Genomic DNA, 17,824 nt, shown 5'->3' with positions numbered 1-17,824 from the left:
GGGTTTCTCTGTAATAGCCCTGGCTGTCCTGGAACTCACTCTGTAGACCAGGCTGGCCTCAAACTCAGAAATCTGCCTGTCTCTGCCTCCCGAGGACTGGGATTAAAGGCGTGCACCACCACACCCGGGGCTGCTTGCATAAATGTGCGCATTAAATGATCCCAACATTTAGCAGGCAGATCTGTAAATCCCAGGCCATCCTGGTCTACAGAGGTCCAGAACAGCCAGGCGTATTACACAGAGGAAACCCTGCCTAGAAAAACAAAACAAAACAAAACAAAACAAACAAAACACACACACACACACACACACACACACACACACACGCACACACACACAAACAAAACCCAAAACATCAAACAAAAAAAACAAACAAACAAGAAGCAAGCCATTCGATTTTTTAAAGGGACTTTTGTTGAAGAATCTTGCAGATTTACTGTCTTCAGAATTAAGAGTAATGCAGTAATTTGCAGTAAAAAGAATTTGACGCCAGGTGTGGTGGTGCACGAATTTAATCCCAGCACTCGGGAGGCAGAGGCAGGCGGACTTCTGCGTTCGAGGCCAGCCTAGTCTACAAAGTGAATTCCAGGACAGCCAGGACTATACAGAAAAACCCTGTCTTGAAAAAAAAAAAAAAGAAGTTCTCTCTCTCTCTCTCTCTCTCTCTCTCTCTCTCTCTCTGTGTGTGTGTGTGTGTGTGTGTGTGTGTGTGTGTTTATTCTGTGGCAGGTTCATATTTTTAAGGTCCAGTTGACATTTTCTCTGGTCTAATCTTTACCTGCAAAGAGGTTCTTGGCTTGTTGTTAATGCTTTATGTCCAGCACGCATTCTGTCCGCAGGCTGAACTTTTACAGCTCTCAAATAATACAGGAAACAGATTTCCATGTGTAATCAATCCATAACTGGAAGAAGCAGTTGTTAAGAGCAAGATTTAGCTGGAAAATTCTAATTTGGCAGTATATTTTTATACTTTGCTTAAAAGTCTCACAAAGCGAACATATGTGTTCTAGTTTGTTTTCTGTGTTGTGATAAACACCATGGCCAGAAGTAAGTTGGGCAGGAATAGAATTATTTCAACTTACAGGTTACAGTCCTTTAAGAACTGAAGGTAGGAGTTGAGGTAGAAACAGCTGAAGAAACCCTGCTTACTGGCTTGCTTCCAGAGTCACATCCAGCTATCTTCCTTCTACAGCCTACGGCCACCTGCCTAGGGATGGTACTGCTCACAAGACAGGGCCCTCCTGCATCAACTAAGAGTCAAGAAAGTGCCCTCCAAATATGCACAGAGGCCAATCTGATAGAGGCAATTTTGCAATTGAGGTCCCTTCTTTCTAAGTGTGTCAGGTTGTCATCTGAAGCTAATGATGGCAGTAAGAACTGAGAATTTAGAACTGGCTGCAATTCCATTTCCCAGAGGTTCTTTTGTCAGTATGAAACTGTTACCACGTTTGTCATTTGTGCTTATATAGAAGCTATGCAAGATCCCATGAACACAGATCATGCTTTCTAGGGCCAATAAGAGTTCAAAGGGTGATGGGGGGGGGGGGACAGATGAGAGAGGTACAAATGTTTTAATGTCTGTTAACTAGAGTGTTAGGCTGCACTAGTTTAAGGCCTTATCCACTTTCAAAGCCTTTGCGTAGAAGTGGTTGGACTGTGAAAAATCAGTAAGTGTTTTGTTATTTAGTAAAAGGAGGGAGAAGGAAGAAGAAGGAGAGGAGAAAGGAGAGGGAAGAAAAAGAATGAGGAGGAGGACAGGGAGGTTTCATTCTGTGGTCATTTGTCCTTGTTGATTTGGGGCCCCTGGCTAGGTAGCACATCCTGTTGGGAAATATGGCCAAAAAAAAAAAAAAAAAAAATCTTACCTCACAGGTTGGACATGAAGCAAAGAAAGAGAATCCCACAATCCCCTTCAACAAAGTTCTTCCAATGACCTAGACCTTCAGTTAGCTACACCTAAAGTTTTCACCACTTCCCAATAAGATTGAGCTGGGAAGCCAGGCATGGTGGCACACACCTTTAATCCCAGCACTCGGGAGGCAGAGGCAGGTGGATTTCTGAGTTCGAGGCCATCCTGGTCTCTACAAAGTGAGTTCCAGGACAGCCAGGGCTATACAGAGAAACCCTGTCTCAAAAACAAAAAACAAAAAACAAAAAACAAACAAACAAAAAAGACTGAGCTAGGGAATCAGGATTCTGGCACATGGGTCTGGCACATGGAATTCTAGATCCAAACTTTAAGGATCAGCATCTTCAAGGGCTCAGAAAGTGGAGCTGAGGAAAGCAGTTTCCTTTTTTGACTTCCCTGAGCCAAGAAAACAGGTCTTCCAAGAGGAAACTCAAGTACAAGGATGTACTATGGGTACTGACTAAAACAGCCTCCCTGTACTGGCTAGTTTTGTGTCAACTTGACACAGGCTGGAGTTATCACAGAGAAAGGAGCTTCAGTTGGGGAAATGCCTCCACGAGATCCAGCTGCAAGGCATTTTCTCAATTAGTGATCAAGGGGGGAGGTCCCCTTATGGGTGATGCCATCTCTGGGCTGGTAGTCTTGGTTCTATAAGAGAGCAGGCTGAGCAAGCCAGGGGAAGCAAGCCAGTAAAGAACATCCCTCCATGGCCTCTGCATCAGCTCCTGCTTTCTGACTGGCTTGAGTTCCAGTCCTGACTTCCTTGGTGATGAACAGCAGTGTGGAAGTGTGTAAGCTGAATAAACCCTTTCCTCCCCAACTTGCTTCTTGGTCATGATGTTTGTGCAGGAATAGAAACCCTGACTAAGACACTCCCCAAGGTGGCGGCCTTGGCTTGAGGCTTCTTGGGATGTGGGGAAATGAGACTCTAAAGCCTGTCCTCTCCTCCAGGAGCAGCCACCTGCATGGTGTCTGGTGACCCCCACTACCTGACATTTGATGGGGCTTTGCATCATTTCATGGGCACCTGCACTTATGTACTGACCCAGCCTTGCTGGTCCACATCTCAAGAGAACAACTTTGTCGTGAGCGCCACCAACGAGATACATGATGGCAACTTGGAAGTCTCCTATGTAAAAGCTGTCCATGTGCAGGTCTTTGACCTCAAAATCTCCCTGTTCAAAGGTCAAAAGGTTGTGGTATGTGCCCTCCATTGCCTCCTAGACCCTACACAACCACCCAACCTCTTTCTCCTTTCTTCTTTTATTGTTGTTACTTTTGAGATAGGGTCTCATGTGTTCAGGCTGACCTGGAACTTGTTATGTAGCTGAGAATAACTTTGAACTACCAGTCCTCCTGCCTCCACTTTCAAGAAATGAGTTCCAAGACAACTCCATCCTACTCTCCATGTTTGTAAACCTCTGTCCCATTTGTCTTTGTCCCAAGTTTTGTTTCTGACTCTCTCTACCTCTCCTTCCCCACACCCCCTCTCTCATATCCTGCCTACTTCTGCAGCTGAACAACCAAAGGGTGGTGCTACCCGTGTGGCCTTCGCAAGGACGGGTGACCATTAGGTTGAGTGGCATCTTTGTCCTGCTCTACACGAACTTTGGGCTTCAAGTTCGATTCGATGGAAGGCACCTGGTGGAGGTGACAGTGCCTTCCTCATACACTGGCTCACTCTGTGGGCTGTGTGGTAAGCACCCTGGGGGAAAGCTGCGCCCCTCCCCCCTCGTTTCTATTAGATGTCCTCTTGACTTGTCAGTTGATGAATGAGTTGAGGACACTGGGCCCAAAAGCAGGTGCCCGGAAAAGCCAGAGATGAAGAGAAAAGGGTTGTCAAATGTGATGGTACGTGTCTGAAATCATGGTACTTGGGAGGTAGAGGCAGGAGGATCAGGAGGTCAAGGTTATTCTGTGTTATGTAGTAAGTTCAAGGCCAACCTGGCTTGCATAACAACCTGCTCCAAAACAAAGGTGAAAGGTGAAATGGAAATACAGCTCAATTGGTGGAACTCTTGCCTAGCATGCAGGAAGTCTTGAGTTTTGTCCCCAGCAGTGCATACACTGGGTGTGGTAGGGCAGGCCAGGACTTGGGAGGGGACAATAAAAGGATGAAGAGTTCAAGGCCACCCTCGGCTACATAGTTAGTAAAGGATATAATGGTATATATGAGACCTTGTCATTAAAAAGAGAACAAAACAAAACAGAAAAAGAAAAAGGCTAAAGGGTCAGCCTTGATGTGGCCTCTGAGCTGGGTGGGACTAAGGCTCCTGTACCATCCTTAGGGAACTACAACAATAACAGTATGGATGACAATCTGCGTGCAGACATGAAGCCGGCTGGCAACTCACTTCTGCTGGGAGCTGCTTGGAAAATCCTTGAAGCCTCTGACCCTGGGTGAGTTGGCCATAGGGATCTTGGCCTAGGTGAACTGCACTTGGGTGAGCTAGGCTTGGTGAGGGCTGAGCTGGGCCTAGGGGAAATGGACGGAGAGAAGTGGACATGGGGGTCTGAAAATGGAGGAACTGGGCATCTGATGAGCTGGGCCTAGGGAAGCTGGTCCCTGGACGAAGTCTGCAAGTGACTGTCACTTGTGTATCTGGGCTCCCAGCTCTCAGGAACCCAGCCAGTTCTGCTCTTCATCTTCTCTTGAGTTTCCAGTGCTGGGATGGAACTCAGGACTTTGCCCATGGCAGATACACACTCAACCCCTGGCTAGGGTTTCATCCCTAACCTGAGGCTGGAAGTTGGAAAAGTTGTTCTGACAGCGCTGGGGGTGTAGCCCAGTGGGTAAAGTGCTATACTAGCATTCATGAAGACTTGGGTTCTATCTCCAGCACCACATAAATCAAGCAGGGTGGTGCATGCCTGCAATACCAACAGATGGGAGCTGGAGGCAGGGGGATCAGTATTTCAAAGTCATTTTGGGTCATATAGTCAGTTCAAGGCTAGTGTGGACTACATGAAAGATTATATGTATATAATCTTTATATATATATATATATATATAATACATATTATATATAATATATATGATATATATATACACAGAGAGAGTGGGGGCTGGGGGCTGGGGAGGTAACTCAACCTTTGAGAGTGCTAGCTGCTTTGTAGAGAACCTAGGTTTGGTTCCCAGCACCCACTGGTGCTGATGGCTCACAACCACCTGTAACTACAGTTTAAAGGGAGCTGATGCCCTCTTCTGACCTCTCTAGGCACTCATGTGCATATACCCACACACAGACATCCACATACGTAAGGAAACACAATGAACTAAACATTAAAAAAAATACAAAATAAAACATAAACAAGCTGGGCATGGTGGCTCATGTCTTTCATCCCAGCACTCAGGAGGCAGAGGCAGGTGGGTCTCTGTGAGTTCGAGGCCAGCCTGATCTACAGAGTGAGTTCCAGGAGAGCCAGGACTATGAGGAGAGACTTTCTCAAAAAAAAAAAAATATATATATATATATAAACAGTTAAGTAAAATTGTTCTGACTTCTCAGGCCTATGCCAACTGACTTCTCTTAGGTCTACCTTTGACACAGCCACTTGAGAAGTCCTGTTGGCCCTCTAGCCTTCTTCCTTCCTGATGTGACCCTGATGTGTCACTTGAGGGTACCCTTGTGTCACTTCCCATTTTTCTCTCTGTGGCTTAGCTTCAGTTTGTTGGACTCTTCCAGCCTAAGTTTCTAATCTCTCCCCTCCTCCTCATCCAGCTGCTTCCTAGTCGGGGGCAAGCCCTCCCACTGCGCGGACAGCGACATGGATGATGTCTGGACTAAGAAATGTGCCATCTTGATGAACCCTCTTGGTGAGAGACATCTCCTCCCAGAGCCCTTTGTCCTTAGCCCCCTGGGCGTGACCCTATGCAGTTATGATGGGAGAAAGTCAGAATAGAAGCAGATAAAAAGGTAGGGAGTCCAGCAGGAGTATGGAATAGCCAAGTGGTTATCATTTTAGGAGCCGTAACTGATACAGCCGTCATAGACATAGTTTCCCAGTGCATCTGGGTTTTGTCATTGCTGTTTTGTTTTGACACTCGATCCCAGGTATCTCAGGCTGGCCTTGAACCTACTGTGTAGTCAAGGATGCCACTGAACTTATTATGATCTTCCTGCCTCTACCTCTGGAATGCTTGGGGTTACAGATGTTCACCCCCACATCCGGTACATGTGGTGCTGGGGATCGAATCCAGGGCACGCCAGTAAGCACAACCAGCTCCATCCCCAGCTCCTGTTTATTTTTTTTCAGATAGGGTCTCAGTTTTAGCCCAGAGTGTTTCATGTAGCTCAGGCTGGCCTTAAAATCACGGTGATCCTCCTGCCTCATTCGCTCAAGTGCTGGAATTATGGGCCTGTGATACCAACGCCTGACTACATTCAGGCTTCGATGCAAGTGGATATTAAGTTAGCTGTGCAGGAGCTGAGGAGATAGATCAGTTGGAAAGTGCCTGTCTTGCTAGCACAAGACTTTAGTTTGAGCCCTTGAGCCCAAATAAACTGAATGTGAGGCTGGAGAGAAGGCTCAGGGGGAAACGGCATTCACCATCAAACCTGGTTTCAACCCTTGGGAGCCACAGGGAACCAACTCCAGCAAGTTGTCCTCTGCCCTCCACAGGTGTGCTGTGGCATGCATGCACCCTTCCTCACAAAGTGACAATAAATAAATAAATAAATAAATAAACAAACAAAACAACCATCCAGACATGGTGGCACACACGTGTGATCCCAGTGCGAAGAGAACAGAGACAGGTGACTCCTTAGAGCTTAGTCAAGGTTGTGAGCTCCAGTTTGGTCAGTGAGTGTCTCAGAAAGCAAGATGGAGGACTGGAGAGATGGTTCAGAGGATGCAAGTGGCCGCTGCCCTCAGGTCTAACAACCCAAGTTTTATCCCTAGGGCTCAGAAGGTGGAAAGTGAAACCTGAGTCCTGTGGGTTGTCTTTTGACCTTTGCAGGTGTGCTGTGACACATGTGCCCCTACACACACACACACACACACACACACATACACACACACACACACACACAGGTGGGGCCAATAAGATGGCTCACCATGTAAAGCTGCTTGCTTCAAATTGAGTTGAAACCCCAGAACTCATGTACATTTGGAGGAAGAACTAGTTCTACATAGTGGTTCTCTGACCTCTATATGCCATAGCATATATGCCTGTGCATACATATTATACACACACACACATGCCATACATAACACATGTGCCCACACATACATACATACATACATATTATACGCAGAAATAATAATACTAATAGTAATAAAAAACTCAAGGTGAAGGTGTCCTCTGGTGGTCTCTGGTACGCATCCACTCACCTGCACACACACACAGGATACACACGTATCCCCTAAATTAGCTGTACAGAAGCTTCAAGGCCCAACTTGCTCACTGGGCTCACCCTCTTCTCCCACACTTTATCTCATCCTTCAGGGCCTTTCTCTAATTGCCATGAGGCGGTGCCACCGCAGGCCAGCTTCTCCAGTTGTGTGTATGGCCAGTGTGAGACCAACGGAGACAACCTAACCCTCTGCCACTCCCTGCAGGCCTACGCATCTCTGTGTGCCCAGGCTGGCCAGGTGACTACCTGGCGGAACAGCACCTTCTGCCGTGAGTAGTCCTCCCCCTCGCTCCTCCGGCCCTTAGGGAATCCTGAGAACCCAGTCCTCCCCTATTCCAGAGCTAAGTTGCTCAGTCTAAGCACACCCACAGGGACCTCTCTCTCCCCTTTCTCAGTCAGCTTCTTCCAGCTTGCCTCTGGCCTCCGCTTGTCTTAGAGTGGCCAGAGCCTCTTTTGTTCCTGTTTTGGTTGCTGCTGTTGTTTGGTTGCTGCTGTTGTTTTGGTTGCTGCTGCTGTTGTTTTGAGGCAGGATCTCAGGATCTCATGTAACCCAGGCTGGCCTCAAACTTGCTGTGTAGGCCAGGAGAGCTGGATTCCAGGTGTACACCATCATGCCTGATTCCATCTGATTTTTAATCTCATCAAAAATTTGGCCTTACGTTTAGTTATTGTCCCCCTCCCCCAGGCCACTTCTTTTAATAATTTAAAATTTTTTTCAATGAATTAACTAATCTTGAGACACTGTCTCACTCTGAAACCCTGGATGCCTGGCACTGTCTATATGGATTAGGTTGGACTCAAATTCAAAGAGGTCCACCTGCCTCTGCCTCCTGAGTGCCTGAATTAAAGGTGTGAGCCATCCTCCCGGCCGGAAGCAGTCTTTACATAGTTTTAAACGCATTGTGTTTTCTGTTTGGGTTGGTTGGGTTTTGCTGCATGTGAATTAGTGCATTGTGTGCATGTATGTGGGTACACCACCCCCTTTCCTTTTTCTTCATGTGCACATGTATGTACAAGCCATGGTGTGCCTGTGGAGGTCAGAGGACAACTCCTCAGGAGTTGGTTCTCTCCTTCCACCACGAGGGTCCTGGGGGAGCAAACTTAGGTGGACAGTGTCAGCAAGCATATTACCCTCCGACCCATTACTGCCCTGTCTGTGCGTTTTCACATGTGTGATCGAGCACACATGTATGCCGGTGTGAGTGTGAGTGTGTGTGAGTGTGTGTGTGTGAAGAGCAGAGGTTGGCTCTCAGGTGTCTTCCTTGATCTCTTTCCGTTTTCTTTGCTGAGACAGGATCCTCAGTAAATGAGGAGCTCTGTGGTGGACTTGGCTAATCAGCCAGCTTACCTTTGAGAACCTCGTCTCAGCCTCCTGAGTTGTGGGATTACAGGTAGATCACATCTGCCCAGGTTGCTGCGGATCTGCATTCTAGTCCATCTGTTTGGCCATCTTCCCAATCTCATTTGTTTGGTTTTTTGAGACAAAACCCTTGTTAAGTAGCCAAAATTGGCCTTGAACTCTCTGTACACTCCATGGTGTTCTCAAACATCGTCTTGACTGTTGGGATTTGAGACCTACATCCTTCCTTTTCCATCATTGTAGTGCTAACGATCAAGTCAGTCCAGCAGTGTCAGGAAACCAACAGATCAGTTCATCAAACGTGAATCGGCAGCAATGGCACAGGCCAGAGAAACACTAGGCCTCTGCCAAATTGGCATGAGTCAGCGGAAGCAATCAGAACCAGTCAAAATTCAAAGAGAAGTTCTCTGCCGTGCCTCTCGCAATAAAATAAAAATCAGTGAAGGCAGGAGACTAACAAAGTGTTGCATGGCTAGCCCTGTAAGCACCCTGTGACTGTCCATTGGGTCCTACTTAGACTCTTTTCACACATCACGTGGCCTCTCACGGGTCTTGCTTTAGTGGAACATCACACGAGTTGGCATCACATGACACAACCAAAAATTTCCACTTCACAAAAGTCTATACAAACATCCTTCCTCACAGCCAACCAGTGGATGAAAGTCTGGGCTACAAGTGCCAGCCTGTAACCCATGTGCTTGGGAGGCAGCGGCGGGAGGGAGGCCAGCTGGAGGCCAGCTGAAGGCTAGGCTAACGTTCTGTCTAGTGAAGCCCCACTAAGAACAAAAAAGATTGGAAACCATTCAAATGTCTTATCAACCGTGGAGTGGGTAAACAAAATTGGCATGTTCATATAATTATGCAGCTATAAAAAGAATGAAATCCTAGCTCACCGTGGACGAATGTTGAAAACTATGCTCATTAGAGAAGGCACAAAAGATTATATGTAATACCATTTGTATAAAGTGTCCAAAATAATTCTGGACATTTTTTTTGTTGTTTTTTTGAGACATGGTTTCTCTTTCAGCCCTGGCTTTCTTGGAACTCACTCTGTAGACCAGGCTGGCCTCGAACTCAGAGATTCCCCCTGCCTCTGCCTCCCAAGTGCTGGGATTAAAGGAGTGTGTTACCACTGCCTGGCTCATTTTGGACAGTTTTTTTAAGTGTATAAAATTCAGTGGTAAGAAAGCCATTCACTTTATTCTATAACCACCAAACCCCTATGACCATCTGTCACCCAAACTTGTTCTTCCCCAGCTGAAACTCTGACCTATTGACACTCTATCCCACATCCCCTCAACCCTGTCTCTACAAACTTAACTTCCTGTAAGAATTGGCATAGTATAATCCTAGCTCTTGGGAGGCAGGAGGATCAGGAATTCAAGGTCTGTTAGTCTGTCTGTCTGTCTGTCTGTTTGTCTCTCTCAAAAGAGTGGACAGAAGCTAAGAAATTGACACCTGAGATTAGGTGCCATTTTAACACTTTAAAATAATGACCCTTTTAATATAGGTCCTTATTAATATCCTTGCACATACATACACCCATCCCTACACGTATCCACACACATGTGAAGATGTACACACAAAAAATCATACAGAATATGTCCTGTGATAACCAGCTTCTTTCCACACAGCATGATTTCCCAGGTTCATTATGTTGGAGTACATACCAGTTCATTCTTCATGTTTTAGGAGGAACATGAGGTTTTAGACATGGTTTCATAAATCTGATGCTGGCCTTGAACTCATACTTTCTGCATCGGCCTCCTGAGCTCTGGGATTATAGGTGTGTCCTGACATGCCCCGGTCATACTTCCTTTGGAAGGCTAGATAATGGTTCACGGTAGAGCCATGACAGCCAGGTGCGGTAGCTCATACCTGTAACCCCAGCAATCAGGAGGCTGTGCAAGGAGGATTATGAGTTGGAGGCCAGCTTGGGCTACAGAGCAAAACCCTATACTGATCAAGTGGTCGATCAATAAATGAAATAGAGCAGGGCAGTGGTGGCACACGCCTTTAAACCCAGCCCTTGGGAGGCAGAGGCAGGTGGATTTCTGAGTTCGAGACCAGCCTGGTCTACAGAGTGAGTTCCAGGACAGCCTGGGCTATACAGAGAAACCCTGTCTCGAAAAAAGTCAAAATAAGTAAATAAACAAATGAAATAGAGCATGGTGGTGTATGCCTGTAATCCCAGAACTGGTGAGATGGAGGTAGGAGGATGAGGAATTTAAGGTCATACTTTACTACATAGCAAACTCAAGGCTAGCCTGGGCTACATGAGACCCTTCCCAGGAACTTTCACCCCAAGGTCAGGAGCTAGCCATTCTACCTTCCTTAACATTTGTATCCTTTTTAGCTATGAGGTGCCCACCTAGGAGCAGCTACAACCCATGTGCCAACTCCTGCCCAGCCACCTGCCTTACCCTGAGCACCCCAAGAGACTGTCCAACGCTGCCCTGTGTAGAGGGCTGTGAATGCCAGAGTGGCCACATCCTGAGTGGAACCACCTGTGTGCCCCTCAGACAGTGTGGCTGCAGTGACCAGGATGGCTCCTATCACCTGGTGAGAGGCCTTATGGCAGGGAATGCTCTCCCTTTCTGGGTACATGTGGGTGTGGGGAAGCAAGAGAAAAGAGACCAGGAAGGTGGAGGGAGGCCTTGGAGCCCAAGAAGGAGATAGGGCAGGATAGAGCTCAGGGTCAGGAGTGGGGGGCGGAGGGTGAGGAAAAAGGCTAGATGCTGAGAGGCTGAGAAAAATTGAAGATCAAGTCCCAGGAGTAATGGTGCCTACCTGTAATCTCAGCCCTTGGAAGGCTGAGGCAGAAGGGTCAGGAGCTCAAGGGCAGCCTGGGCTACATAGTAAGAGCCTGTCTACAAGAAAAGATAGATGGCTATATAGAAGGAAAATGGCTGTGGGGGGAGGAAGGAAGGAAGGGAGGAAGGCAGGGGAGAAAAGATAGGAGAAGGGAAGGGGGAGGGGAAGGAGGGAGAAAGATGAGGGAAGGGAAGGGACCAAATGCAGTTACCCTTCTGGGTTGGGGATGGCTCCGCCCATCTCCAGTTTCCAAGTTTCCTATTGGCTCTGCTGATGATGGCCATGCCCCACAGTTGGGGGAGAGCTGGTACACAGAGAAGACCTGCACCACCCTCTGCACATGCTCAGCCCACAGCAACATCACCTGCAGCCCAACGGCCTGCAAGGCCAACCACGTGTGTTTGCGCCAGGAAGGACTGCTCCGCTGTGCTGCAGGTAAGCTGGCCGGTCCGTGCTGCAAGGGATGTCCCTTCAGTCATGAGGGGTGGCTCTCCTAGTCCTCCACACCTCCTCCCGACACCCCTCTGACACCCCTCTGTCGTACTGGAGTCTGACATAATCTGGCCTTACCTGAAGGACTTGTGGCAGAACTCAAATTGCCACCCCCTACCTCCCACCCTAGTCTGGTCTTGAACTCCTGATCCTCCTGTGCCTACTTCCCAAGTGTTGGGATTACAGGCATGTACCATCATACCTAACCCTTTCTCTCATGTTTTAAAAAGTATGTTACTTATCTTGTGTGTGAAGGTGCGCATACATGGAAGCCAAAGGACAACTTATGAGAATCAGTTCTCTTTTTCCACCTTGTGGGTTCTGGGAATCAAACTCAGGTTATCAGGCTCGGCCTTACCTGTTCACCAGGCTCACTGGCCCCAAACCTGCTCTTCCATAGCATATTTTAATTCCTATCTGCCCTCAAGCATTATCCAGCAGATTCTGGGTCTTTGATCCCTCCCTCCCTCCCTTCCTTTTTTTTTTTTTTTCAAGACAGGGGTTCTGTGTAGCCCTGGCTGTCCTAGAACTCACTCTGTAGACCAGACCGGTCTTGAATTTGGTGCCTGCCTGAATGTTGAGATCAAAGTTATGCACCACCACCATCACCACCACCATTGCTTGGCTTAAATGTGTCCTCTCTTTCTTGGGTCTCTCTGACTTGGACCAGGCCAGAGCGTACATGGGGTTCCTATGAGCCTTGGCACCATTCCTCAGCCATCTCTTTCTCCACAGAGATGGGAGAGTGTCGCATCTCAGAGGATTCCCAGATCGTGAGCTTTGATGATCATAGCCATCCTATCCAAGACACATGTACTTACATCTTGGTCAACGTATGCCACCCCAACACGAACATGCCTTTCTTCACGATCAGTGCCAAGACCGACATAAACACCAACGGCAAAAACAAGACTTTCGGTGTCTATCAGCTGTACATTGACATCTTCAACTTCCACATCACTCTTCAGAAAGACCATTTAGTCCTCATAAGCTTGGTACTAATCCCGGGCTGGGAAAGAAGCGTGAGCACTGGCAGCAAAGTCTCTGGTTCCCGAATCTATTCATAGTTCTGTCTTCCTCTTCAGATCAATGACTCAATGGTCACCCTTCCCACCACCACCCACATCCCAGGAGTCAGTGTCATGACTGAAGACGTCTATACCATTGTCACAATCAAGGATGAAATTCAAGTCAAGTTTGAGAGCAATAATTTCTTAGATGTCAAAATCCCTGCATCCTCTAATGGGAAGGTTAGAAGGAAGACACCTGGCTGTGTGCTGGGGAGGTGGATTTTGGGGGTGTAGGAAGGCATACCATTCTTAACAACCGAGGAGATTGTTCCCTAGCACAGAAGGAGGAAACGGAATGTTCATTTCGATGCACGGATGGCAAGTGTGCATCAGTGAAAAATGCCTTAGAGCCTGGCACATGCATCTAATCTGGCAAGTTCCAGGCTACCCGGAGAGACTGTGTCTTAAAAACTAAACGGCTTAGGTTTTATTGCTTTTGAAAGAGTGCCAACCTACTCTCCAGGGAGCCCTGGGCAGCGCATCAACTGTGTGTAGTGGTACAAGACTGTGATTCCTGCAGTGATCCCTGCACTTAGGGGTTGGCGGCAGAAAGATCAATAATGTAAGGTCATCCTCAGCTACATGTCAAGTTGGAGGCCAGCCTGGGCTACAGAAAACCCTGTTTCCAGCGAGTAAAAATAAAAAATTGAAAAAGGCAGTGAAGGTTATAGCCTACCTGAGGCCCTGGGTTTCACCCTGAGCACCAAAGAAGAAAAAAGCCCTTATCTCCGTGGCACTGAAAACCCATTCCCCTCTGCCCACTAGGTCTGTGGTGTGTGTGGCAATTTCAACGGCGAAGAAGAGGATGAGCTCACGACACCCGGTGGTGAACTGGCGGAGGATGAGCAAGAGTTCATGAATAGCTGGAAAGATAAGAGCATGGACCCAAAGTAATGGTTCCCTAAGTCCTTCTTTCCTTCCATTCCTTTCTCTCTTCCTTCTTCACCTCCATCCTTTCAGGACAGGGTCTCATTGTATGACTCCGGCTGGCCTGGAATTTAATAGATTAACCAAGTTAGCCTTGAACTCACCAATGGCCTCTTGCTTTGCTTCCTGCAGGCTGGGATTACAAGCATGCACCGCCACACCTGGCTCCTTCCATCCTAACGTCCTTCCTTCCTTCCTTCCTTCCTTCCTTCCTTCCTTCCTTCCTTCCTTCCTTCCTTCCTTCCTTCTTTCTTTCCTTCTTTCTTTCTTTCTTTCTTTCTTTCTTTCTTTCTTTCTTTCTTTCTTTCTTTCTTTCTTTCTTTCTAACTTTCTTTTTCTCCTTCCTTCCTTTCTTTTTCTTTTTTTCTTCCTCTTCTCCCTCTCTTCTTCTTCCTCCTCCTCCTCCTTTTTGTAATATAGTGGACCTCAAACACTCCAGGCAAGGGCCCTAACCTGCAACTATATCCCCAACTTTCATTTTATTTTATGTATTGTTACTATGTATATATGGTGTGTGTGTGAGACTATGGGCTGGGACCCGCCATGGTGCACATGTGAGATCTGGGATCAGCAAGGACTTTTGCCTGCCGAGCTATTTTGCCATCACCTTTCCTGTGTGGGTGTGGGTGCATGCGCATGTGAACGAGATTGTGTGTGTTTAAGGCAGAGGTCTATTGTGTATTCCACACCAGCCTCAAACTCTCCAAACAGAAACAGGGTTTCTTTGTGTAGTCCTAGCTCTCCTGGAGCTTGCTCTGTAGACCAAGCTGGCCTCGAACTCAAGAAATTTGCCTGCCTCTGCCTCCCAGTTGCTGGGATTGAAGGTGTTCACCACAACCATCCGGTGAACAACTTTTTTAAAAAAGAGTTATTGTTTTGTTTTGTTTTATACGTACGAGTGTGTTACCTGTGTTTTTGCCTGGTACCCATGGTAACTGGAAGAAGTAATTGGATCCACTGAAACTGGAGTTACGGATGCTGGTGAACTCTCCTGTGTACTGGACAGTGATCGTGGGTCCTCTGTAAGACCAAGTTCTTAACCCCTGGAGCCGTTTCTCCAGCCTCAGTGAACAACTTCATATTTTATCTTTTAGTTTTATGAATTCTGTTGTGTGTGTCCGTATTTCATGATGCATGCGTGAAGGTCAGAGGACAATTTGCATGCGTCTGTTCTCTCCCTCCTTATTACATAGGTTCCAGGTCAGATTCGGGTCCTGAGACTTGGTGGCACGCACTTGCTGATTTATCTCAGCAGCCCCAGCTTTGCACTTCCGATCCTCCAGCCTCCCTCTTCCCCCTTCCAAGCGCTGAGAGAGCAGGCATCCACCACCATGCCCAGCTCTTCTGAGACCTTGCTTTTCCCATTCTAGTTGCCAGAAAATCGAAGGGCAGAGCCTCCAAGTGGAACAGCAGGAGATCATGAATGGAAAATGCAGGCCCATTGACTTTGAGAAAGCCCAGGCAAACTGCCAGACTGCCCTCCAGGGTCCTGCCTGGGCCCATTGCTCCTCCCGGGTACCCATCAAGCCCTTCTTGCTGAAGTGTATGAACAGCTTCTGCGAATTCAGAGACCTCTTCCGTGCTCTCTGTGATTCTTTGCAATCCTTTGAAGATGCCTGCCAGAACCAGGGGCTCAAGCCACCTATCTGGAGGAACAGCAGCTTCTGCAGTAAGTCTCCCCTGAAGTCTCCCATAGCTGCACCTAAACCACATTGCCCCCCACCTAGCTCTCTAGCTTAAGCTGGCCTCAAAATCAAGGTCCTCCTGCCTCTGCCTACTGAACACTGGGGTAATGGGTGTGTTCCACTATACCCTAAAAACGTGTGTGTGTGTGTGTGTGTGTCTGTGTGTGTGTGTGAACATGTGCATATAGAGACTAGAAGCCTATATTAATGTGCTGTTCTTCAGTATAGCCATCTCCCCTATATACGATTCATATATTACATCATTTCAGGGCTGACCAGTTGATATTGGATAATCAGTTAGGGGTTCGTTTGTGGAGATAATCAAAAGCACCATGGACGCAGCTTCCCTGTTGTTTCTAGGAGACACCATCTCACAGCAGATGTCCTGGCCCTCCGACTCTTAGGATCCTTCTGTCTCCTCTTCTGCAGTGTCTCTGAGCCTTAGCTGCCGAGTTGTGATGCAGTGTTATCAGATCGGTCTAGGCAGCTTTACATTTTGATCCACTTTTGATTATCTGTAATGGTCTCCATCTGTTGCAAAGAGAGTTTCTTTGGTAAGGGATATATTTATCGGTGGATAAAAGGATAAGGATTTAGAATGCAGCTCAAAATTATTCTGGTTTAATAATAAAATCTGGTAGATTCTTCGCTAAGATCCATGACCTCACTAGGCTCAGGGTAGGTTTCTACTGTCAAGCGTGTATCCCCTCTTGTTAAGCAGGCCTTAACAATTAGACAGTCCGATTAGACAGCTGTGGGTTATTGCCAAGATACAAGTGCCACTACTGCACCCATGGGGAATCTCAGCCTGCTTGTTGTGATTCACAGATGTCTCAGCTGGGTAGAACTGCTGGTTGTCTCCTTCCTCCCTCCCTTCCTTCCTTCTTTCCTTCCTTCCTTCCTTCCTTCCTTCCTTCCTTCCTTCCTTCCTTCCTTCCTTCCTTCCTTCCTTCCTTTGAACTTGGCATAGCACCTGCTTGGGCTATGAGAGCTGGACCTGAGGGAAGAGGCTTTCCGACAGAATCCAGCCCAGGTCTTCCAGTACGGCATCCAAACTACAGTGTCCTCAGCAAAAGGAATTTACCTTCACCTTTGGAGGGCAATCAAGGGCAATAGCCTACATTGTGTTGGGCATCTTTTGGACTTCCATGACTGTCTTAGTTTGGATCTTATAGCTGTGAAGAGACACCATGATCAAGGCAACTCTTATAAAGGAAAACATTTAATCGGGGCTGACTTACCATTTCAGAGGTTAGTCCATTAGTATGGTGGCAAGCATGGCAGCATGCAGGCAGACTTGGTGCTGGAGGAGTAAGCCAAAGGCAGCCAGGAGGGGACTCTTCCTCAGGTATCCGAGGAGGAGGCTCTGAATCCCACTGGGCAGACTTGAGCATCGGTATGAGACCTCAAAGCCCCACCTCCACATTAACACATTTTCTCTAACAAGGCCACACCTCCTTCAACAAGGCCACACCTCCTAATAGATGCACTTCCTGTGGGCCAAGCATATCAAACCACCACACTGACCCACAACTCCAGAGGGGTTTCTCACACCCTTTACTGCGGTTTTTGTTAGTCTATTGAGTATTGTCAGCCCAAGTGACATAGCTTCATTTAAACTATATATGTATGCATATACATTTATATGTATTATATGCCTCCTCCTCCTCCTCCTCCTCCTCTCTCTCCTTCTCCTCCTCCTCTCCCTCCTCCCCCTCCTCCTCCTTCTTCTCCCCCCTCCTTTGGTTTTTCAAAACAGAGTCTCCCTGTGCAGCTTTGGCTATTCTGTAGATTGGGCTGGCCTCAAACTCACAGAGATCCACCTGCCTCTGCCTCCCAAGTGCTGGGATCAAAGGCATGTGCTAGTTTTTTGTTGTTGTGAGTTTGTTGTTGTTGTTGTTGTTGGCAATGTTTTTGGCAGGCATGTAGGCATCCTGGAGTACATTGTACCTCCCAGGAACTATACCACTAAAGAAAACTGACTCTGTCTCCTATCAGATATCAGTTGCTAGTAGCTCTTCAGCTGTCGGGGGTGTGTGTGTGTGTGTGTGTGTGTGTGTGTGTGTGTGTGTGTAAGGTTCATTCACATTTCCCTTCTCCATGCTGAGATTTTGTTTGACTTGAACTTGTGCAAATCTTGTGCATGTTGTCTCAACCACTGTGAGTCAACATATACAAGTATCCTGTTGTATCTAGAAAATGCTGTTTCC

General features: G+C 47.3%; 1 protein-coding gene across 1 annotated transcript in view; it reads left to right on the top strand.

Annotated features, from left to right (window-relative positions):
* Positions 1-17,824, top strand: part of Zan (zonadhesin) — a 94,889-nt gene that overhangs the window by 24,694 nt on the left and 52,371 nt on the right. The window contains exons 22-32 of the mRNA XM_085836391.1: positions 2,861-3,108; positions 3,425-3,605; positions 4,198-4,309; positions 5,632-5,726; positions 7,359-7,535; positions 10,983-11,188; positions 11,734-11,875; positions 12,668-12,927; positions 13,018-13,182; positions 13,768-13,892; positions 15,300-15,598. Of these exons, the coding sequence (XP_085692517.1) occupies positions 2,861-3,108; positions 3,425-3,605; positions 4,198-4,309; positions 5,632-5,726; positions 7,359-7,535; positions 10,983-11,188; positions 11,734-11,875; positions 12,668-12,927; positions 13,018-13,182; positions 13,768-13,892; positions 15,300-15,598 (2,010 nt within the window). The remainder of the gene's footprint in view (positions 1-2,860; positions 3,109-3,424; positions 3,606-4,197; positions 4,310-5,631; positions 5,727-7,358; positions 7,536-10,982; positions 11,189-11,733; positions 11,876-12,667; positions 12,928-13,017; positions 13,183-13,767; positions 13,893-15,299; positions 15,599-17,824) is intronic.

Source organism: Mus caroli, unplaced genomic scaffold (assembly GCF_978045245.1).
Source record: "Mus caroli unplaced genomic scaffold, Mus_caroli_1 scaffold_4, whole genome shotgun sequence".
Lineage (NCBI taxonomy): Eukaryota > Metazoa > Chordata > Mammalia > Rodentia > Muridae > Mus > Mus caroli.
The sequence above is the reverse complement of the archived record's forward strand: the minus strand, read 5'-3'. Positions and strand labels throughout refer to the sequence as shown.